The sequence below is a fragment of the Thermobia domestica genome, chromosome 2 (assembly GCF_964235325.1).
Source record: "Thermobia domestica chromosome 2, izTheDome1.hap1.1, whole genome shotgun sequence".
NCBI lineage: Eukaryota > Metazoa > Arthropoda > Insecta > Zygentoma > Lepismatidae > Thermobia > Thermobia domestica.
Genome location: NC_137455.1, coordinates 355,131,723 through 355,157,415, shown reverse-complemented (window position 1 = coordinate 355,157,415; position 25,693 = coordinate 355,131,723). Strand labels below are relative to the sequence as shown.

Sequence of the window (25,693 nt, the reverse complement as noted above, 5' to 3'; positions counted from 1 at the left end):
TTCGAGACGATACTCAACTATTTAGAAAGAAACATATGTAGCTTTAGAGATGGGGCAACACCAGTGTTTCTTTCAGAAACAATGTTCCTGAGGATCACAGTTAGTATTCCCAGGGGCACTGCTCATAGTATTCTATTTATTATTCTATTATACACGTATTATTTGGTCTCCTGCGGGGGCACTCTAAGAGCCCCAAGGAGTCAGTGTACCCCCCAAAAACATTTTGGAAAAAAAACATTGAGCATCATTTCCACGATATAGTATACAGACGAGACAAAAATACATTTTGTCTCGCAAGGATAGTGTGTGCTTCGAACCGGAAATAATTGCAAACAATCTCCCTTTTTATACACACACAGACACACACACACACATATATATATACGCACCTTTTGATAATTTTCTCGTTGGCAGCGTATATAGTTATAATATACGGGATACGTGGAAAAGTACCTCTTTCGGGTCAGTAGTTTGTTTACAGTACCGGTTGGAGTGAAATGCTTTTTTAATAGACTCAACCTTATAGGCAAACAATATATGCTATAAAAATAAACTTTCAAAGAAAGAAAAAGTGAGGAAAAGATTGTGAGGAATCGAACCCAGGTCTCCTGGCCAGTAGGCTCACGTCAATCCCCTACACTACCGATTTCCTTAGATTTTCGACATCGTTCTTACTGCTCACATAGTACTGGTACGTTGCGGCCGGCATCTGTGGGGAATTATTATATACCTCTATAATCGGAAACACACTTAATTGTTTGCATACTTCCACAAAACATACAAACACTAAATTTTGCATACTTGTTCGTCATGGGATGTGAGTAATGGGAAAATTCCGATATCACGAAAAAGGCGACATTTTCCATGTAAATGAAGTGTCGAAATTTTTCGTCGTTTCGAAATGCTCGTTTTTAGAGTAGTTCCGCACACCATAGAAACGTCATATTTTGTCAGGCAGTGAAGCTGGGAACATAGTTTATGATAGAAAAAAGAGCATTAAAATTCGTTTTCGTTTCGCGGCGCAAATCGAAAAAATGTGAAATTTGTAATGGCTGTATGTAGGACGTTGAAATTTCGAGGTGATGTTTATTCTGATGCGTAGTTTGCGAATCCGCCCTTAAACTTGAAAAGAATAGTCATGTTCGGTGTAAGAAAGTGCTAGGAATGTTATAAGGGGGCGTCTAATTCTACACAACTTGTAGTAATGGTGGAATCACGAAATTGCGTTCAAGTGTGTAGATTACAGCCAATGTGAGGGGAAAATTCCGACATGTTGGAAAAGTCGTCATCTTCGATTCAAAATGGCGGCTCAAAAATTTGTAACCATGAAAATTGTAAGTTGTGCTCTTGGTAGGTAAGCCAGGTTTCGCTATGTTATTAAGGACGTAGTTCAGTTTAAGTGAAGAAACAAATCATTGGAGAAGTCGCCATCTTGAATGCAAAATTCATATTTTTGAATTGCCTTCATTTGGACTCTTATGTGGTATATTGAGGAGAATAAACAAACAGAATTCAACGTAGTAAGTTAGCTCCGCGGTAAAGTGTCTGCTTTCTAAGTAGCAGGTCTGGGTTCGATTCCCCGCCAAACCTTGTTTTATCTTACGTTTTTTTTCTTATCACGTTGCTTCGTTTTATCAAAATAGTTTCTGTTGGCATTGCGTGAACAAAATATTTTCGTTATTATAGACATAGACGAAAAGAATATATTTATATACTAACTGTTGATATCGTCTCGAAACTAGGCAGTATGTTCGTGTGAAGCTTCGAGACGATACTCAACTATTTAGAAAGAAACATATGTAGCTTTAGAGATGGGGCAACACCAGTGTTTCTTTCAGAAACAATGTTCCTGAGGATCACAGTTAGTATTCCCAGGGGCACTGCTCATAGTATTCTATTTATTATTCTATTATACACGTATTATTTGGTCTCCTGCGGGGGCACTCTAAGAGCCCCAAGGAGTCAGTGTACCCCCCAAAAACATTTTGGAAAAAAAACATTGAGCATCATTTCCACGATATAGTATACAGACGAGACAAAAATACATTTTGTCTCGCAAGGATAGTGTGTGCTTCGAACCGGAAATAATTGCAAACAATCTCCCTTTTTATACACACACAGACACACACACACACATATATATATACGCACCTTTTGATAATTTTCTCGTTGGCAGCGTATATAGTTATAATATACGGGATACGTGGAAAAGTACCTCTTTCGGGTCAGTAGTTTGTTTACAGTACCGGTTGGAGTGAAATGCTTTTTTAATAGACTCAACCTTATAGGCAAACAATATATGCTATAAAAATAAACTTTCAAAGAAAGAAAAAGTGAGGAAAAGATTGTGAGGAATCGAACCCAGGTCTCCTGGCCAGTAGGCTCACGTCAATCCCCTACACTACCGATTTCCTTAGATTTTCGACATCGTTCTTACTGCTCACATAGTACTGGTACGTTGCGGCCGGCATCTGTGGGGAATTATTATATACCTCTATAATCGGAAACACACTTAATTGTTTGCATACTTCCACAAAACATACAAACACCAAATTTTGCATACTTGTTCGTCATGGGATGTGAGTAATGGGAAAATTCCGATATCACGAAAAAGGCGACATTTTCCATGTAAATGAAGTGTCGAAATTTTTCGTCGTTTCGAAATGCTCGTTTTTAGAGTAGTTCCGCACACCATAGAAACGTCATATTTTGTCAGGCAGTGAAGCTGGGAACATAGTTTATGATAGAAAAAAGAGCATTAAAATTCGTTTTCGTTTCGCGGCGCAAATCGAAAAAATGTGAAATTTGTAATGGCTGTATGTAGGACGTTGAAATTTCGAGGTGATGTTTATTCTGATGCGTAGTTTGCGAATCCGCCCTTAAACTTGAAAAGAATAGTCATGTTCGGTGTAAGAAAGTGCTAGGAATGTTATAAGGGGGCGTCTAATTCTACACAACTTGTAGTAATGGTGGAATCACGAAATTGCGTTCAAGTGTGTAGATTACAGCCAATGTGAGGGGAAAATTCCGACATGTTGGAAAAGTCGTCATCTTCGATTCAAAATGGCGGCTCAAAAATTTGTAACCATGAAAATTGTAAGTTGTGCTCTTGGTAGGTAAGCCAGGTTTCGCTATGTTATTAAGGACGTAGTTCAGTTTAAGTGAAGAAACAAATCATTGGAGAAGTCGCCATCTTGAATGCAAAATTCATATTTTTGAATTGCCTTCATTTGGACTCTTATGTGGTATATTGAGGAGAATAAACAAACAGAATTCAACGTAGTAAGTTAGCTCCGCGGTAAAGTGTCTGCTTTCTAAGTAGCAGGTCTGGGTTCGATTCCCCGCCAAACCTTGTTTTATCTTACGTTTTTTTTCTTATCACGTTGCTTCGTTTTATCAAAATAGTTTCTGTTGGCATTGCGTGAACAAAATATTTTCGTTATTATAGACATAGACGAAAAGAATATATTTATATACTAACTGTTGATATCGTCTCGAAACTAGGCAGTATGTTCGTGTGAAGCTTCGAGACGATACTCAACTATTTAGAAAGAAACATATGTAGCTTTAGAGATGGGGCAACACCAGTGTTTCTTTCAGAAACAATGTTCCTGAGGATCACAGTTAGTATTCCCAGGGGCACTGCTCATAGTATTCTATTTATTATTCTATTATACACGTATTATTTGGTCTCCTGCGGGGGCACTCTAAGAGCCCCAAGGAGTCAGTGTACCCCCCAAAAACATTTTGGAAAAAAAACATTGAGCATCATTTCCACGATATAGTATACAGACGAGACAAAAATACATTTTGTCTCGCAAGGATAGTGTGTGCTTCGAACCGGAAATAATTGCAAACAATCTCCCTTTTTATACACACACAGACACACACACACACATATATATATACGCACCTTTTGATAATTTTCTCGTTGGCAGCGTATATAGTTATAATATACGGGATACGTGGAAAAGTACCTCTTTCGGGTCAGTAGTTTGTTTACAGTACCGGTTGGAGTGAAATGCTTTTTTAATAGACTCAACCTTATAGGCAAACAATATATGCTATAAAAATAAACTTTCAAAGAAAGAAAAAGTGAGGAAAAGATTGTGAGGAATCGAACCCAGGTCTCCTGGCCAGTAGGCTCACGTCAATCCCCTACACTACCGATTTCCTTAGATTTTCGACATCGTTCTTACTGCTCACATAGTACTGGTACGTTGCGGCCGGCATCTGTGGGGAATTATATACCTCTATAATCGGAAACACACTTAATTGTTTGCATACTTCCACAAAACATACAAACACCAAATTTTGCATACTTGTTCGTCATGGGATGTGAGTAATGGGAAAATTCCGATATCACGAAAAAGGCGACATTTTCCATGTAAATGAAGTGTCGAAATTTTTCGTCGTTTCGAAATGCTCGTTTTTAGAGTAGTTCCGCACACCATAGAAACGTCATATTTTGTCAGGCAGTGAAGCTGGGAACATAGTTTATGATAGAAAAAAGAGCATTAAAATTCGTTTTCGTTTCGCGGCGCAAATCGAAAAAATGTGAAATTTGTAATGGCTGTATGTAGGATGTTGAAATTTCGAGGTGATGTTTATTCTGATGCGTAGTTTGCGAATCCGCCCTTAAACTTGAAAAGAATAGTCATGTTCGGTGTAAGAAAGTGCTAGGAATGTTATAAGGGGGCGTCTAATTCTACACAACTTGTAGTAATGGTGGAATCACGAAATTGCGTTCAAGTGTGTAGATTACAGCCAATGTGAGGGGAAAATTCCGACATGTTGGAAAAGTCGTCATCTTCGATTCAAAATGGCGGCTCAAAAATTTGTAACCATGAAAATTGTAAGTTGTGCTCTTGGTAGGTAAGCCAGGTTTCGCTATGTTATTAAGGACGTAGTTCAGTTTAAGTGAAGAAACAAATCATTGGAGAAGTCGCCATCTTGAATGCAAAATTCATATTTTTGAATTGCCTTCATTTGGACTCTTATGTGGTATATTGAGGAGAATAAACAAACAGAATTCAACGTAGTAAGTTAGCTCCGCGGTAAAGTGTCTGCTTTCTAAGTAGCAGGTCTGGGTTCGATTCCCCGCCAAACCTTGTTTTATCTTACGTTTTTTTTATCACGTTGCTTCGTTTTATCAAAATAGTTTCTGTTGGCATTGCGTGAACAAAATATTTTCGTTATTATAGACATAGACGAAAAGAATATATTTATATACTAACTGTTGATATCGTCTCGAAACTAGGCAGTATGTTCGTGTGAAGCTTCGAGACGATACTCAACTATTTAGAAAGAAACATATGTAGCTTTAGAGATGGGGCAACACCAGTGTTTCTTTCAGAAACAATGTTCCTGAGGATCACAGTTAGTATTCCCAGGGGCACTGCTCATAGTATTCTATTTATTATTCTATTATACACGTATTATTTGGTCTCCTGCGGGGGCACTCTAAGAGCCCCAAGGAGTCAGTGTACCCCCCAAAAACATTTTGGAAAAAAAACATTGAGCATCATTTCCACGATATAGTATACAGACGAGACAAAAATACATTTTGTCTCGCAAGGATAGTGTGTGCTTCGAACCGGAAATAATTGCAAACAATCTCCCTTTTTATACACACACAGACACACACACACACATATATATATACGCACCTTTTGATAATTTTCTCGTTGGCAGCGTATATAGTTATAATATACGGGATACGTGGAAAAGTACCTCTTTCGGGTCAGTAGTTTGTTTACAGTACCGGTTGGAGTGAAATGCTTTTTTAATAGACTCAACCTTATAGGCAAACAATATATGCTATAAAAATAAACTTTCAAAGAAAGAAAAAGTGAGGAAAAGATTGTGAGGAATCGAACCCAGGTCTCCTGGCCAGTAGGCTCACGTCAATCCCCTACACTACCGATTTCCTTAGATTTTCGACATCGTTCTTACTGCTCACATAGTACTGGTACGTTGCGGCCGGCATCTGTGGGGAATTATTATATACCTCTATAATCGGAAACACACTTAATTGTTTGCATACTTCCACAAAACATACAAACACCAAATTTTGCATACTTGTTCGTCATGGGATGTGAGTAATGGGAAAATTCCGATATCACGAAAAAGGCGACATTTTCCATGTAAATGAAGTGTCGAAATTTTTCGTCGTTTCGAAATGCTCGCTTTTAGAGTAGTTCCGCACACCATAGAAACGTCATATTTTGTCAGGCAGTGAAGCTGGGAACATAGTTTATGATAGAAAAAAGAGCATTAAAATTCGTTTTCGTTTCGCGGCGCAAATCGAAAAAATGTGAAATTTGTAATGGCTGTATGTAGGACGTTGAAATTTCGAGGTGATGTTTATTCTGATGCGTAGTTTGCGAATCCGCCCTTAAACTTGAAAAGAATAGTCATGTTCGGTGTAAGAAAGTGCTAGGAATGTTATAAGGGGGCGTCTAATTCTACACAACTTGTAGTAATGGTGGAATCACGAAATTGCGTTCAAGTGTGTAGATTACAGCCAATGTGAGGGGAAAATTCCGACATGTTGGAAAAGTCGTCATCTTCGATTCAAAATGGCGGCTCAAAAATTTGTAACCATGAAAATTGTAAGTTGTGCTCTTGGTAGGTAAGCCAGGTTTCGCTATGTTATTAAGGACGTAGTTCAGTTTAAGTGAAGAAACAAATCATTGGAGAAGTCGCCATCTTGAATGCAAAATTCATATTTTTGAATTGCCTTCATTTGGACTCTTATGTGGTATATTGAGGAGAATAAACAAACAGAATTCAACGTAGTAAGTTAGCTCCGCGGTAAAGTGTCTGCTTTCTAAGTAGCAGGTCTGGGTTCGATTCCCCGCCAAACCTTGTTTTATCTTACGTTTTTTTTCTTATCACGTTGCTTCGTTTTATCAAAATAGTTTCTGTTGGCATTGCGTGAACAAAATATTTTCGTTATTATAGACATAGACGAAAAGAATATATTTATATACTAACTGTTGATATCGTCTCGAAACTAGGCAGTATGTTCGTGTGAAGCTTCGAGACGATACTCAACTATTTAGAAAGAAACATATGTAGCTTTAGAGATGGGGCAACACCAGTGTTTCTTTCAGAAACAATGTTCCTGAGGATCACAGTTAGTATTCCCAGGGGCACTGCTCATAGTATTCTATTTATTATTCTATTATACACGTATTATTTGGTCTCCTGCGGGGGCACTCTAAGAGCCCCAAGGAGTCAGTGTACCCCCCAAAAACATTTTGGAAAAAAAACATTGAGCATCATTTCCACGATATAGTATACAGACGAGACAAAAATACATTTTGTCTCGCAAGGATAGTGTGTGCTTCGAACCGGAAATAATTGCAAACAATCTCCCTTTTTATACACACACAGACACACACACACACATATATATATACGCACCTTTTGATAATTTTCTCGTTGGCAGCGTATATAGTTATAATATACGGGATACGTGGAAAAGTACCTCTTTCGGGTCAGTAGTTTGTTTACAGTACCGGTTGGAGTGAAATGCTTTTTTAATAGACTCAACCTTATAGGCAAACAATATATGCTATAAAAATAAACTTTCAAAGAAAGAAAAAGTGAGGAAAAGATTGTGAGGAATCGAACCCAGGTCTCCTGGCCAGTAGGCTCACGTCAATCCCCTACACTACCGATTTCCTTAGATTTTCGACATCGTTCTTACTGCTCACATAGTACTGGTACGTTGCGGCCGGCATCTGTGGGGAATTACACCTCTAAAATCGGAATAGTAATCGGGTTATATATGCGTTTTTTAGTATTGTTAAGGAAATGATGTCTTGTTATTTAATTGTAATAAGAAATGAGAAAGACACAATTCTAATACACTGTTATACTACTATATAAAAAGTGGTTTGTTTAAAATGCTATAAACAAATTTTCAAAAGCCTCCAATAATATTCATATTCTAAATTACTTAGTTAATATCCGTCTTCATTGAAAATATGAGAGTAAAGATTCACGAAGACTCTATGTAATTGCCCAGTGTATATAAACATTTCAAGAAGTCTGGCTGCCCAGTAAGTACATTTTTTACCAAAGGACACCATTATGATAAGATGTACTACGTTACACTGCAAAAACTAGTGTTGAATGAAATGTTATGAACTAATGTATAAAAAGCCTTAACAAAATTCATTTTTATAAATTACCTACAAATTGTAGTCTTTATTGAAAATACAAGACGAGACATACAGGTTGACTGCAAGAAATTGTCCAGTAAATATGAAATATTTGAAAAAGTCTTGCTGCAGGTAATATGTACCACTATGCCCAAGGTTTACATTATAATCCATTGTACTACATTACAGTACAAAAGTAGTGTTCACTCAAATGCTATGAAAAAAAATTAAATAATTTCCAACAATATTCATATTTGTAAATTACCTAGTAAATTGTAGTCTTCATTGTAAATACAAGAATAAATATGCAGGAAGCCTGAAATATTTTCGCACTCTTATATCACAGATGTGAATTACTTTTAGTGAAGGTAATATGTACAATTAACAACAGGGACACTATTATAATAAATTGTACGTACTAAATTACACTGCAAAACATAATATTTAAAAGGGTGGAAAAATTCACATTTGTAAACAGTGAGTGTTTTCGGAAAATGAAATGTTTAATTGGTAGGCTATTGCAAGACAGTTTCCGCTGTTTATGTTTCAGAAAATAAATTCTGTTATTGTCTCTAACATGTATAGATGTGCGCAAAGTGTATATAATTAGCCATATACATGATTGCCAGAATAGAAGTAGTAATAGAGTTCTTTCTTATAAATTGTGTGTTTGCTGTCCAAAGTTAAATGGAAGAAATAATACCGGTTCGATTGAAGTATGTGTTGGTAACAGGTGTGTGCTGTAAAGGGAAGTGAATTCCTCAAGGAATAGTTTTCTAGAACTTGACACCTTATGGCAAAGCCATGACCGGGGGTCTGGGGGCGGAGCCCCCAGCGAGCTTTAGCGAGTTTTGATATAGAATCAGTGTACCCAAAAATAGGTTTCATATTATTTCTAACATTTTATTTAAATCTGCAATGGTAGAAATCATCCATATTCGGTTTCAACATTGATCTCCATAATTATAATTCCGGTAAGAGATACCGAGAAATGGCTTTCTGGTATGGGTTCAGCGCAGGCCCGTAGCCACCACGATTTCTTAGATTAGGCAGAAATGAATAGTTAGGGGCCAATGAGAAAGACCCTAAGGAACACCACAGAACTATTTATTTATAACTGGCGTCAATTACACGCTTTTCTGGGGTAAAATAAGAAAACTTAGTAATATTCCTTTAGTCAGTCACTTTTTACTTTTAATGAAGCGTTCTCTGATGTTGGTCATTTTCATATTACCGAATTCATGTGCACTTTAAAGAATACTACCTAAAGCGTTTCTTCAATTTCGTTGATGTTATTGTCAATAGCTGGTTAATCTATTGTCGTGACTGTGAATTCCTAGGGATTCCGAAGATGAAGCAGAAAGATTAACTTTTATTTCGATCGTTTATATATATTTTATTTCGAAAAAGGGCCTATTGAAATTTAGCTTTTTGCAATTTTGGACAGCCCTAGCTCTGAAACTATGCACTTTTCGCCATAGGTCCATATGAACTTTTTCTCTTATTTTGATGTGAGGAATCATCTCTTACAGTTTGTCGGTATAGTTCATTAACACTCTTATTAACATTAACATTTTTAACATTAACGGTCTTATATATATCCTCCCCGTCCCCCAAGTTTCCGGGCTGAATTTGGATTTAGACGGCTGAAGTATAATTGTTCATCTCAGAAACCCCAAAAAGTATGGATTCGACACTAATATCGGTCATTTTCGATCATTTATATATATATATATATATATATATATATATATATATATATATATATATATATATATATATATATATATATATATATATATATATCACTCCTCCCCTAAGTTACACAGTCAAAGTGTACTGATAAAATCTATCCCAGGCCCGAATCTCATCTATGTTGAAAATTTGATCGAGATCGATCGGGTGGTTCAAAAGTTATTAAGTCACAAACATAGTCGCTTTTATTTTTATTTATATTGCAAGTTTGTATTGTATTGGACGAGATAATGAAATTAATTTGGTTTGGGGAAGGGTTGTAATCAAGGTTATTAAATTGATTTTGATGTTTAATTCAAGTACGAAATCCAGGGTTACATCTTGTAAATACATCGGTAGTATTTCTTTCTTTTTTTTTTTTTTTTCTTTCTTTTCGGGAGTCCATGCTTAGAGTAAGGCTAAATGATCGAATAACACAAAAAAATCGATCCGAGTTGTTTGCACTGTGACCTGAGTGTCTACTTAGATGGGAAATATTAACAGGTATTCGGGTGCCTGCTTCTACCATATTACTTTCGTTCTCTACATACGAATTTTTTCCTGATCGAGTTGTCGGCATAAATACCTACCAGGCTAAAACGAATCAATTTACCGTTCAAGAGTGTTATGAGAGTGCTAGAACAACACGGATACTGTCTTTTAAAATTCTGTTTTATTATCGCTAACAAACTACACTTTATATTAGGAAAAAATCCCAAAATCCGTTTTTGCTAATAAAAATAGTGTCCAGTAGGAAAGTCCTCAAGAATGTCTGTCGGATAGACGCCGACGCTTCTACCATGTAAAGCTTTCTCTGTCTGTAGAATAGAGCAAATTACGGTACACGGGAGATTGAACTTTCCCCATCACCTTTTTTTTATTACAGAAAGTCTCCTCTTGAATACAATATGTTACAATAAGTAAAGTTCCTCTAATGATGTGGGTTAAAAAATGAAAGGAACCCAATGACCAGGCGTTTTACCAGGGAAGGGCCTGAGTGGAGTACTAGAGTTGCCGAACGACATGTATCAGATATGAAAGAGGGTGTGAAACTATAAACATATGCAAATTTATAGCGGCTGAGGACAACATGGAGAAGCATAACCAGAAGATTGTTTCATTTCCTACTTCATTCCTCTACTGCAACTGAAAGATTGTTTCATTTCCAACTTTATTCCTCTATTGCAACCTGAACATTGTTTCATTTCCTATTTTATCCCTCTACTACAACCAGAAGATTGTTTCATTTCCTACTTTATTTCCCTACTTCAACCAGAAGATTGTTTCATTTCCTACTTCATTCCTCTACTGCAACTGAAAGATTGTTTCATTTCCAACTTTATTCCTCTATTGCAACCTGAACATTGTTTCATTTCCTACTTTATCCCTCTACTACAACCAGAAGATTGTTTCATTTCCTACTTTAATCCTCTATATCAACCGAAAGTAGTGGAAATCAATAAATAATTTTGAAATAAATGAAATAGTAGACAATGGAGGCAAATGTTCTTGCCCCCACTTCTAATGTTCTGGCATCAATTAAAAATTATATTGAGCAACACACACCTTAAAATAATTCAATACGTACCTTTTTATAAAAAGTCATTCAATTCTGAATTTTTCTCCACTGACGCAAAGGTGTGCTCAACCTATACTCAGTTTATGCATGCTGTCACGTGCGCGTAACTTACGTCACAATTTGAAACTTCCTCAGAAACTTTCTCTACCGTTGTTGTTGAAAGGTAGAGGATGACTTTTTTTTTTGTCGAAGAAAGTACTAAATTAATATTTCAGTTTAAGTTTTGATTAACTTGACATAAAATAGAAACTTGAAAATCTCATCATCTGCCTATTTCTTTACCTCTACAACGCTTAATCCCCCGCCTCCTTATCTTAACTTTCATTTGCCACGTATTTGAAACTTTCTTGTTAAGTGCAAAAGTTTGCGAAAAGCAAGACATTCTCGTTGAGAAGAAGTCATTTGCAGCTTATTGGCACTCACACCATGTGCGACCCCACCCACGTCACCCTCGCATACACGCGCACACACATACTTATTACATTTACGCGCATACAAGCAAATGCTTTTTCATCCCTCCAAGATCTTCACATACCATGTCCCTTAGAGAGCTAAGTAAAAGAAACAATTTTAAAAATTAACAAGTTTTTTTTTTAATAGAAAAACTAGTTCTTAACTTTCAAATTAAGTTTCTTATAAATAGCAAAACCATCTCAAACTTGCGTGTAACAAGCATCATGCACCTGACATGTATTCTTATATATATATATATATATATATATATATATATATATATATATATATATGTGTGTGTGTGTGTGTGTGTGTAAATGCATTGAGTACAATAATAATAATATGGTTTAACTGTATGGCTTAAGGAAGCAGAAAGTTCATCGGCGCAGAAACAAAAACACTCCATTGAATTTTATTTTGTGTCAAGCAAATCCACTCCGAATTGTTATTTATTACAACATCCGTCCCAAAAGTTCTGCTTTATATTGTACTCTTACCTTTTTCTTAGCCTATCCAAAGACGTTTTCCCGTTAGGCTTCTCAACTGGACTTCGTATACTCCTTCAAACCGAGACGAGACGAAAATAATCTTGACGAGATAAGACAGAGCTTCTTCAATAGAAACAGACACAATTCCATTCCAAGAACTTTAACTATGAAATTATACCTCACGCCCTTACAGGAACAGATACTGGCAAATGCGATGTCCGAAGATCGTACATTCCCCTGGTTTTTTCAACACGATGGCGTCCTTTCTCCTCACTATGGCGTCTTGGTGTGTCATTACTTAAACAATTCCGTGGGACATGGATTGTAAAATGCCGTGAGTCAGTTGAATGGCCTGCACCATCAACAGACCTATCGATACTTGTTTTCTACCTTTGGGTACATGTTAACGCTTCGCTGGGAAAATAATAATCTTCGTCATCTGGAACAACGTATGAGTGACACATATACTCCTAACAGTGACACATACTCTTAACGAAGATTCTGCTTGTAATGCTGATGTAAATGAACTTAACTTTTTAATTAACGTTTTGTGGCGCTCGCTGAAAGAGACGAAATCGATAAATAAAAGTGGATCATGGACACAAACAGAATTATTGTTTAATCATGTGGGATTATTTACACTGTGAAAGTCGAAGTTTTATTTCATGTCATATATCAACATTTCAAATATTATCCTCACGCATATCTTGTAGACACGAGAATATCTCGATTCTTCGCTGTGTATAATTCGATACCAAAATTTCAACTATTGCGCTCCAAATTCGAACGATTGCGGCTGCGAAATGTACCCTACTACATGTGCAACCAAAATTACATTACCTTCTGTCTGACATTCTGAATTGCATTCACAATACGCTGCCTCCTGACTGACTGGACACCTGAACTTGTTTTCTGAACATGAACAGAGTGTGTGTGACTGTAATAAGCTTGACTTCGGTCCATCTATTGATACCATTTAGAAAGTTGTTTGTCACCAGACGTGAAGTCGTGCAGTTTAATCATACAACCCAATATAGAAACATGCTTGGAGTAACCAATTCGTTTATTTAGTACCATTTTATGAGTAAAGATTTAATTATTTCTTTGTTGTTTTTGTGTTATTCAGGAAAATTTATTAAAAAAAATAATGAGAAACCTTAAATTGAAAGATTTTATTTTTCACCTGTCCACGGTTCACAATGATTTCTAATTGTAAATAAACTCTGCTAAGTTAAATACAGCAAACAATATCACGCGTATATGAATATATGCTATATTCAGAGCCGCATTTTCCATTAAGAAAAGCTACATATCCTTGTGTTATAGGCAACCAACATTTCAATGCTACTGTGCAGGTTGCATAGAAACTAGGGCGTGTGTATAGATTTTAAACAGGATAGAGATAGCCACCGTTACCCGTGAAGATGTTAACGGATTGACTCAATCAATCAACTCGGCCGAGATAATTGCAGTAAGAAAAGCTGTATATCCTTTTATTATAGGCAACCAACATTTCATTGCTGCTGTGCAGGTTGCATAGAAACTAGGGCGTGTGTATAGATTTTAAACAGGATAGAGATAGCCACCGTTACCCGTGAAGATGTTAACGGATTGACTCTATCAACGAACTCGGCCGAGATAATTGCAGTAAGAAAAGTTGTATATCCTTCTATTATAGGCAACCAACATTTCATTGCTAATGTGCAGGTTGCATAGAAACTAGGGCGTGTGTATAGATTTTAAACGGATAGAGATAGCCACCGTTACCCATGAAGATGTTAACGGATTGACTCTATCAACGAACCCGGCCGAGATAATTGCAGTAAGAAAAGTTGCATATCCTTCTATCATAGGCAGCCAACATTTCATTGCTACATCCAGGTTGCATAGAAGCTAGGGAATGGTATAGATTTGTAACGGGATTTGGATAGCCACTGCTAAGGTCACCGTTACCCGTGAAGATATAAACGGGTTAACGAACTAGACCTAGATAATTGCTCTAGCTATCTATTGCAAGACGCAGAATTTAGAGATTCGCTTTTGTTCAAGAGTTACTGAATGGAGTAACAGGAGGACCGACCAAGAGTACAGTCATGTAAGTCCCATTCGCATGATCCTAATAAGTAACTAGATTTACTTTTAAAGATGGTGCTTTATATGTTGTGGGTAGTGTCTCTAACTAGATTCATATATCTAGAACTTTCACACATACGTACATTTGCTTAATACAATACATTGGTGATTTATTATGTATGGCTTAAGAAAAGCCTTGAACTTAAAACATATTTGGTCACAATTAAAGTAGATTATTTATAGCAAGAAAGTCATCTGCACTAAGAAATGTTGGGATTAATTTTAAAATTTATGTTATCCGAAGTCCTGCGGTCCTCTGCTAATTGCATGTAATCGCCATTTCTTGACGGTAATTTCTTTCAGCCATACAATATTATTAGTAACTCATCTTTTTAGTTCTGCACTCGCGAAGTGAAGCAAGATGTTCTTAAAGCTTGTAGACCTTCCGGAAACCACTAAACTACAGGATTATGTCGCTGCGTTTGCCTCTTAATGAAGTTAAGGGACAGAGACGGCACTAGAAGGTCTTCAAAAGACGGCTTAATTCTATTCCCTTTCCCCTCGTACCTCGTCTTCCTGTTCGTTATTATCCTTTTCAAGGAGACAATCAGGATTTGCTAAGACTAAAAGGGTTTTTTTTTTTTTTTTTGTTAGCATTTGAATAAAATGCCCTGTTATTCCATTTTCCTCATTCTAAATTGTAGGTCGGCACGAGTGCAGCAGAATTCACCTGTGATACTCAGGGTCGGAGATTTGTTTCTGGGTCATTAATGTCATGGCTTTCGTTAGAGTATCAAAATAAAGAAAATATATAATTTTCTAATAAACTAACATAAATCTGAATTTACTCTATATTCTAGAACGTAGTTATTTCCTTAAGGATGTTTGCTACATTTGTCATCTTTGTTTCTCAGACCATTGATTTATATGGGGAAGTACGAGGTGTGTTCAATTTATAACACCTGCAATTTTTCCCCATCAGAACTGCTAACAGATAGAAACGTGCTGTTGGTTTTAAAACACGCAAACATTTGTTGTCAATGCGTAACAGAGATGCAACGTAGTATGGCACAACTCTAGCGGCAGCGGTTTGATACTTACAACAACGTGTGATCCTTCGTTTTCTCTATTTGTGTGGTGTGACATCGCTTGCAATTATCGCCAGTTGAGTGGGACATGTGATGAAGGTGTCATGGATGTGTCTAATGTGAATTCGTGGGTGCGACAGTTCAAAGAAGGGAACAAACTGATCTGAAAACAGTGGACATAGAAATGCCACAGAAATGCCAACTGTGGAGGCAGTGTGTTCCACACTGATTCGGCGATCCACCAAAACAACTATTTCTATTCGTTCGATCATGTAATCTGACCGGTTTGGCCGAGATTGACGTGGATTGTTGTCACACGGCATTCTGCCTTCTTTGAACTGTCGCACCCACGAACGCATATTAGACATATCCATGACACCATCGTCACATGTCTCGCTCAAATGGAGAAAATGAATGATTATACGCTGTTCTTGTCATGAAAACGTCGCCATTTTACGACTCTCACCGCTGCCGCTACGATGTTGTCATCTCTGTCACACAATGGGAAAGAGCGCTTGCATATTTTAAAACAAACAGCACACTTCTGTTACCAGTCCTGAGAAAAAATGGAAGTGTTATAACTTGAATACGCCTCGCATACTCTTCTTTTCTTTAGGAGTACAGTGGCTCAGTGGTAGAGGCACTTCTGGCACGAGGAGTCCCTAGTTCGATCCCAAGCCATGTGAGTTTGTGGCGGACAATATCGTATCCTTGGGTTCCTCGTTTCTTCCCACATTCTCATTCCACCAACCACTGATGATTTCAGAATATTTCTTCCAAGGAGAGCCGTTCAATACACAGAGATGAAAGTACACTACGAAAAAGTGATAACTCACTTTGGAAACGATCTGAGATTGGACGACCCGTTAAAATTATCACTGTGCCATAATGATACATTTTCAATAATCAGTCGTATCTCTAAGCTTATTTGCCACGGGATATCCGGGTTCGTTTCCCACTGGGGGCTCATGTAGTTCAGATCCCACGTTAAGCTGTACGTCCACGTCTCGCATAGCCTAGGTACTAAAAGAAATGCTGAAAACTACAATCCAGCCAATCAATCTCTATTCTTTGAAATGAATTTGAATGTTACTGGTTTTGATTTTACTGATTTGATCTTCAAGTCTATTTAAATGTTCGTTGGTTTGTAAAAATTAATTTGCTTTAAATGTATGCATATTCCTTTTAACAACACTTAAATTTTTTTGAGTTTTACTTCCCACGGTTATACCAGCTAGGCTAAAGGAGACGGTGATGATGAGTAATGAATGAAATGGTGGAATGAAGAAAGTGGGAGGAAACGGGAGAACCCCGAGGAAACCCACCACAAAGTTTACTTGGCAGGACCAGCGTTTGAACCCAGGACCCCATGCGCCAGAGGTGAACGCTCTACCACTGAGCCACCGCGGCTACAACACTTAAATTAAATTTGATTTATAAATAGAGTATTAATACAAATGTTATTTGTACAGTAGACTTCCGTTAGTCCGGTATCCAACAGTCATTTCTTATAGAAATATCTACAAGGGATAGTTTACTTTTGACAATGAATTTTATTTCAGTGAAATTTTCTGAAAATGCTTTATAATTTTGTTCGTATTTTACAAGAAAATGTTTCATTAACGCCACATGATATAGTTTAAGGAATTTGACTGAGAAATTTTAGTGCAGTGGTCCGTACCTTTTACTTTTACCTCCATTACTCACGGCCTCAGCCGAAGTATGCTAAATTATTAGCTGTAATAAAAAATCTGTGATTGAGGTACTTACCGTAGTACACACATTGTCTCCTAATTTTTCTGCATTGTACACACACACACATACAGGGTGCCTCAAAAGTCCCTGACATAGGGTAACTCTGTTATTATCAGAGTTACAACAAAATATGAGAGGGGAAACTGTCTTCAAATATGATATTTTCAATCTAAAGTGAAGGAATGTTTTGAATCGGACGAGCCGTTTGGGCTGTACATTCTTTATGTGCTCAATGTTAACTGAAAATGCAATGTTGCTATTTACCTGGACTCACAACATACGTGAATGAAGTTACTGTTTGAAAAGGAGCTGGCCATTGACACGTTAGTGTAAAAGACAGTAACTTCATTCACTTAATGTTGTGGGTCTAGGTAAATGGCAACGTTGCATTTTCATTTAACATTAGGATAATAAAGAGTGTACAGCCCAAACGGTTCGTCTGATTTAAAAAATTCCTTCACTTTAGATTGGAAACATCATATTTGGAGACGGTTTTTCCTCCTATGTTTTGTTGTAACTCTGATAACATGAGAGTTACCCTATGTTAGGGGACTTTTGAGACACCCTGTATATAAACACATGTATATGTATATAATATAAAACGTTGTAGATCAATAATTGAAAAAGTGTTATTAATCTGCCAGCGAGGCAGAGAGCTGCAAATGTCAGTTTTCATTTTTCTTTTATGGATCGTAGTTTAGTTAATAAATTTGATTAGGTCAGAAAATGGATTTTCGTAATCAATATTGAAAAACCATGCTTTCTAAATTGTGGCTAAAAATAATTCAAACATATCATCATTTATTGCTCAAATGTAGAAAGTCACAACAGAGATAATGAAAATACAGAAGCAAGATCACGGATCTGAAATTGCTATTGGACATGCATCGGAAGTTAAGAGCTCTTTATGACTTCGGACTCTCTATATATAGAGATGATTTTTTTTTTTTTTTTTTGGTATTATCTTCATGAATATGGTAAAGGGATTTCAACATGCTTTGTTATTTGTTTAGTATCCTATGAAAAGGATGGAAATAAGCTATGGAAGGCATGACGTAACTTACGGAAGAAGAGGGCAACTGTTCCCCATTTTAGCTCCCATCTGTTCGAGAGAGGAGAGGGGTGGCACTTCAACATAAAACTTCTTACTAAATATGATACGCTTGGAACATGAATACTATATGTATAAATGAAACATGAAATAGGTTTAGCACATAAAGAAGAAAATAAAATGAAATATTTTTAAACTAGGAATGCAATGGATGTACCCGATTGCAATGAAATGAGCTGAGCGAGCTTAAACTACCTAATCATTCCTGGCCATTATGCAATAATAAATGTCATTTTTAATTGTTGACAAAAAAATCGCGTGAAAACTTTTCCCCCATGTTAAGTCTATGCAAGCGTTTTTCGGTCATTATTCCTCGATGGTACATCGGATTTTTGATTTCGACCAATGTTGTCACTCAGCACGACATACTCTATCAGCGTGCTAAGTTTGGTTGAGATCGGCCAAACGGTCTAGGAGGAAGCGTTTTTCGGTCATTATTCCTCGATGGTACATCGGATTTTTGATTTCGACCGATGTTGTCACTCAACACGACATACTCTATCAGCGTGCTAAGTTTGGTTGAGATCGGCCAAACGGTCTAGGAGGAAGCGTTTTTCGGTCATTATTCCTCGATGGTACATCGGATTTTTGATTTCGACCGATGTTGTCACTCAGCACGACATACTCTATCAGCGTGCTAAGTTTGGTTGAGATCGGCCAAACGGTCTAGGAGGAAGCGTTTTTCGGTCATTATTCCTCGATGGTACATCGGATTTTTGATTTCGACCGATGTTGTCACTCAGCACGACATACTCTATCAGCGTGCTAAGTTTGGTTGAGATCGGCCAAACGGTTTAGGAGGAGTTCGCGGACAACCAAACGGCTAACCTGAGTATAAGAGCTTCGCTTCGCTCAGCTCCAAAAAAAAAAAACTTAAATCAAATGAAAATATAATCTGGGCCTATTTCTGTTAAAGTCTAAAATTAAGGCTTCCAGAATTAAAAATAATCTAAGGTGTCTCGTCATCTAAATAAAATGTACGAGGCATGTGTTTTTAAATAAGTACCGTTTACAAATTCGGCCGCTGCAACACAGTGGTTGCCATCTCGCACATGAGCACTATGTACCTATATCTGTTGCCAAGCAACAGACGCCATTGCGGGAACATTCGACTGTGTTTACGTTTGTTTGTCAGTAGTTAAAATGTCTCGAGTGTGAAATAACGCGCTGTAATTCGTTTTCTTAGTGCTAAAGGCTTGAAAGCCGCTGAAATTCATCGCTAGACTAGTGAACTGTACGGAGAAAACATTATGAGCGATGCGATGGTACGGAAATGGGTTAGATCTTTGAAAGGTGGCGCGCACGAATGTTCATGATAAGGAACGAAGTGGGCGATTTTCTTTCATCACTGAAGACTTCATGCAGAAAGTTTACGAAAAAAAGTGAAAGACAACAGACACTTTACGATTTCGTCCTTATCTGATAAGTTTTCCCAGATTTCAAGAAGTGTTCTCTATAAAATGATGATTAAATCAAAACGGCCATGTTGCAATGGTTGTCAAATCAAGCGTCAGACTTGTATGAGGATGATGTTCAAAAACTTGTCCGAGACGATAGGTGCCTTAATATTTGTAGAAACTAAGTAGAAAAGTAAATTAACATACAGACTTTCATGTAACAATAAAATTGTTACGAAAAATGTACTTGTCTTTATTTATTTCAAGACGGTACTTACTTACTTAAAAGACACGCCTAGTATTTCCCTAAGATGCAGGGTAATTTTAATCTGGACCCTGCTTCAGTAAACTTCCAACTCGACCTTCTAGAAGTAATAAAAATGGGCACGGATTACATTTGTGTTTCATCTAAGAGAAAATACTTTGTTCAGATGATGGGAGAGGAGAATCACAGCACCTTGTATTATTTTCATCTCTTTTGGAAATGGTATGATGCACCCATTCCATACTTCACAAGTCCAATGTAAAGACAATATTTGGCACAACTTAAAGCCTTAAGATATATACACGCCTCTCTCTCTCTTTCTCTCTCTCTCTCTCTCTCTCTCTCTCTCTCTCTCTCTCTCTGTGTGTGTGTGTGTCTTTTTTGTGTGTGTGTTAGTGAACATTTCCACTGATTTTTTTTTATTATTGCGGTATAAAAACTTCAGAGCTAACTGATTACGAAAAACACTTCCTTTCGGTCATGCGATGATTCTAACTAGTCAAAATTTGCGATTGAACTCTAATCTGCTACTCATGCGCTTTAAATAATGACCGCCATGTTTGTATGTCATATGTCGATTCAGGGCAAACTCTGCATCGCTCAGTAGTGAAATGGCTCAGTGAAAGATACAATGCATGTTTTTCAATTGTATACGACGTTGCTAAGAAAGCAAAGAATAAGAAAAGTAAAGAATTTAAGGCTTCTTTCAAAAGTAAACCATTTCTCTATTTATTTATTTATTTATTCTAATTATTTGAATATACAGTAGAACTCCTCTAGTACGCCCTCGGCTGGTCCGCCACTCCGGTTGATCCGACCGTACTCGAGCCGATCTTGTCCCGACTCGTCAGTGACTCACGAGGCTCAATGTCATTTACTGCCATCGCGGCATTCTAGTTTACTTGCTGTTATCGCATAATTAATGCTCTGTCATCTCTTGTATCTTTTTTATTAGTTGCACCTGTTTTCTGTTCTGTACTGTGCAGTTTTTAGTGCTTAGTATTTGTCTGCTTTTACTGTAGAGAACAATATTGTCATTTTGTGAGTTTAGAGATTTTACTGTAAATCCATATTTCTCTGTATTTTCTGGTAATCAGACCTTTTTTGCGTTTCGTCCATACCCCTAGTCCCAAAGGTGACGGATTAGAGGGGTTCTACTGTACTTGAATATCTAAAGACAAAGTCGTAGTGCACTAATTGGAAATATTATTAACATTGTTTGCAATCTGAGTTAATAAATGAATGTTCACATGTTTTTGTCACCGACCGACCTTACGAAGCTAATTTTATTCATTCTTAAGAAAAATGAACAATATAAAATCACAGTGATTTGATAGTAAAGTGGTAATTTCTGGTATGTATCAAAGTTCATCGTAGATTCAATAGTTATGCGTTCATGGAGAAGCCCAAGCAAATTAACACATGGAAAAACATTTTTCCCAAATAAAAATTTAAAAAAAAACTAAATTCTTTACTTAGTTCAGCACAAGGACGCACAAACTTAAGATGATAATCATGTCTATGAGCTTTCTGAGAATCCTCCAATGCTATTATCGTCCAGTGCTTTACATATTAACAATATTATTTCACCATAATATCTTCCTGCTTACTGTCGTTTTCTTTATTCAATGGAACATACTCGTAAATTGTTTAGATTAGTTCATGTGAATATTTACAAGATCGACTGAAGTGCTTTAAGCATATAAGTTAACATTTAAACCATCAAATAAACATATATTAACACAGTAATGATAACAAATTAGTTACTATTGGCCGGATGATTAATGACAGTGAATGATTATAAAAGAATCGGTGCAATGTTCATGTGGGAGGAAACGCCAGAATCGTGACAAAACACAGGAACACGATGTCGTCCACCACAAACTCATATGACCTTGGTTCGAACCAGGGACTCCTTGCACTAGAGATGAGCACTGGACCATTGATCCACCATGTCCTCTGATAATGAATGTTTTGATATACCATAACAAGTAATAAATACAATATTTTGTTCCAGCAAGTGAAGCAATGTAAGGGAAATTAATCAATACAGATGAAACCTAACAAACTCTTCAAATGTTTGCTTTCATGATATTTTCATTGTGGACCTTCGAAAACTGCTAGTCCTGCACAAGAACTTAACAGCAGGAAACCTATGATTTAGGACTTGTTTGTATTTGTAAGACGCATGCACTTTAGAATTTTATTTAAGTCACCCTACTCTGCATTTCTGCAAAACCTACAGGAACAAATTATGCCGGAAGTACTTGATGAAGTGTATTATTCTTGACCCATGTATTAGCCTTGTGGTACGTAAGCCACACTTAAGATAAATAGATTGTACTTGGTTAATAGGAAATAATTTCTCTGTAAATTTAATATCGATTTGAATTTATGCGTTTTTACGTTAATTTTGTGTTTCTTGTTTACTTCCAGATGACGAAGATGCTGTAGTTCATGGTGTGGTAACAAGCGATGGTCTGTTTGATGGCACAGTCACCACCCAGAAGGAAGATTACTTTATTGAACCAGCGCATCGGTATTTGACAAACCCTCAGGATTTTCATAGTGTTGTCTACCGAGGTTCTGACGTAGTCCCGCCATCGCCTGATCTTCCCTGTGCGTCTCATCTCCTGCATCTAAAACGGAGAGAAGAGGAACTGCATCATCATCATCTTCATCAGCAGCAGCGAGAGTCATCCAAGAAGGTGGAGGATTCACATAATATCCATATTAATTACAAATCTTATGCAAAAGTCCGCCCTAACGCATACCAATCACAAGAATTTCATCAAAATCATCAAGCAACATTATCATTCTCGCCATCATCATCATTTATTCCATCTTCAACTTCATCGTTTCTTCCTACTTCAACTTCTTCCTACAAATTGTCTTCTTCCGCGTCGAACAATGATGAAGATTCTTCCATTAAAGTCACTAAAATGGTGGTGGAAAAATCACCAGAAAAGTCTGTGATAAGTCCGTTTCATGCCAGGAGGAAGCGCTGGTTTCCCGAGGGTCTGCCGTGGCCCGATTCACGCCATGTACAAAAGAGGGCGACGATAGACCCCAAGAAAACTACTTGCATGCTGTACCTGCAGGCGGACCATTTATTCTTCCAAAAATTCGGCTCGGAGGAGGCTTGTATAGAAGCTATGACTCGCCATGTCCAGAGGGTTAATAACATCTACAAAGTGACAGGTAAGTTATTTATTATTGTTGTTAATAATTTTATTATTGATCGAAGGTATCAAAGATAATATACATCTACTTCGTTAGCTACTTTCTTCGTTAGATTATTGAGTTGCAATTGGAACATCCGTACTGTATATGTTACTTATGGTTATAGTGTAGGTAATTTTTAAGGAAGATGGTTGTGATTTGCTTTCAAATATCTAGGATCAATATTAACAGACGAAAATAACATTCACGAAGAAATTAAATGTCGACTAAAAACAGGGAATTCGTGTTATTATTCAGTTCAAAATCTTTTGTGGTCGCGAATTCTGTTAAAGCTTATAAAGCGATAATCACAAGGTGCCAACCATTTTTACTTGCAAAAACCGGACGCATACAAATCGGCAATGGGGAAGGGAGTTAACATATGACTTCCAGATTGCATTTTGGGACTCAGCACTGTTTTCAATTTACAAAATACACAAGTAAAACTGATAACACAACGTTTCCAACTTAAGTATTGCCCAACAAAACTTTTAACTACTTGAGCACTCAGAATTCCAACTCAATTTTCACTTCAACCAGAGAACACTCAATTCCCATTTGAACATTCAGAAGTTTCAGACACAGCTGAACCTTGTCAATGAGTGTTGGTACGGAAGAATGTAGAATTTGTATTGACCATTTATATTTTGAATAATAATTAGGGGACACGGGTCATTTTTGCTTAAAAACGAGACATTTAGGAGTTCCGTTTGAGAACTAGAAGAAACGGGACAACGTTTGAAAAAAGGGACTGTCCCGGCTGAAACGGGACGTCTGATCACCTGCCTCTCATCCTGTCTGACTGCGAAATATGATCGGTTACTCTGAAGAGAAAACATAGACTGAAAGTTTTTGAGAACAAGATCCTGAGACGAATATTCGAACCCAAGAGGAACGGGAATGGGGAATGGCGGAAACTTCATAACGAGGAACTGCATAGTTTATACAGTTAGGGTCATCAAATCTAGGAGCTGAAATGGGCAAGTGCAAGTAGCCAGAATGGAAGAAAGTAGGAACACTTTCAAAAAATGAAATGAAATCTTTGAGTTTTACGTCCCACGATTATGCCGGTTAGGCTAAAGGAGACGGTGATTATGAGAAATGAATGAAATGGTGGAATGAAGAAAGTGGGAGGAAACGGGAGAACCCCGAGAACAGTTATTTCAAACAAATCGGCCGTTTTACCGACCCTGAAAAGTATGAATTTGACATTAAGCACAGTCATTTTAGACATATTAATTTTCACCCCTTTCCATCACTACCCTCATGTCAATCGTGTTGAACTTGCATTTAAACAGTATTAGCAGCATCACTGTTCATTTCAGCGTCCCTGAAAACTGGATTGCACACCGATACAGGTCGTTTTGGTTTATTGTTACATGTCACCCCTTTCCAAAACCCATTATTTGGGATGACTTACTTGGTCATATGTATACCAAGAATGGCTTAAAGTGTTTCAGGCATTCCCAAAGTTATACTGGAAAATACATCCATATATATATATATATATATATATATATATATATATATATATATATATATATATATATATATATATATATATATATATATATATATATATATATATATATATATATATATATATATATATATATAGGATGGATCATTTATCTTGATTCGCTCTTGTAACTTTTAAACTAATGGACAAAGAACGCTGACATTTTGTACTTTGCAAAACTCGGCAGAGGACAGTGTTAACTCTGTGGTACCACAACACTAACAGTATTGCCAAACCCGCATAAAGTTATGGTCTTTTTCGAATAGCATTACGTCAGATTACTGCATATATAAAAGCTACATGTAAAAGGAAAGCATATAATATCACATTTATCATACAATGCTGGAAACTAAGGACTTTAAAGTATCACAAACATAGGGTTTAGAAAAAGAACCAAATTTTGGAAGGTTCTAGAACAGTAATACCGCAAGTGAAATGGATGAGGAATTGAAAATTTGACTTTTTTTTTTCAAAGGCCTTTATTTGGAAAAAGTGTTTAGGTAAGTATTGCATCGAATTACGTACATGGTTCCCTATGCCTATCACAGAAAACCGGTTATCGAATTGGTTGCTGTAGAGTTAAGTCTGTTCACAACTGGGAAAGTAATTGTACAGCGTACAGATAAGTGAAATTTAAAACCTGGTTTGATGATAAAGTGTTCATCATCGCTGCTCGTTGTTGTAACCTAAGCCTCACTCTGTGTATGTACCTCTTTGAAGCTACATTTGAATACACTTCGAAGTCACATCATGGAATAGACTCAAAAGTCTGACTTCGGGGCAAAAACATTGGCGATAGGCAAAAAAGAAATAAATGGCAGAACGTAGAGTCGAG

At 36.9% G+C, this 25,693-nt stretch overlaps 1 protein-coding gene across 1 annotated transcript in view; it reads left to right on the top strand.

Annotated features, from left to right (window-relative positions):
• Positions 1-25,693, top strand: part of LOC145678796 (disintegrin and metalloproteinase domain-containing protein 10-like) — a 502,666-nt gene that overhangs the window by 390,259 nt on the left and 86,714 nt on the right. Inside the window, exon 4 of the mRNA XM_081749311.1 lies at positions 22,554-23,318. Coding sequence (XP_081605437.1) covers positions 22,554-23,318 — 765 coding nt within the window. The remainder of the gene's footprint in view (positions 1-22,553; positions 23,319-25,693) is intronic.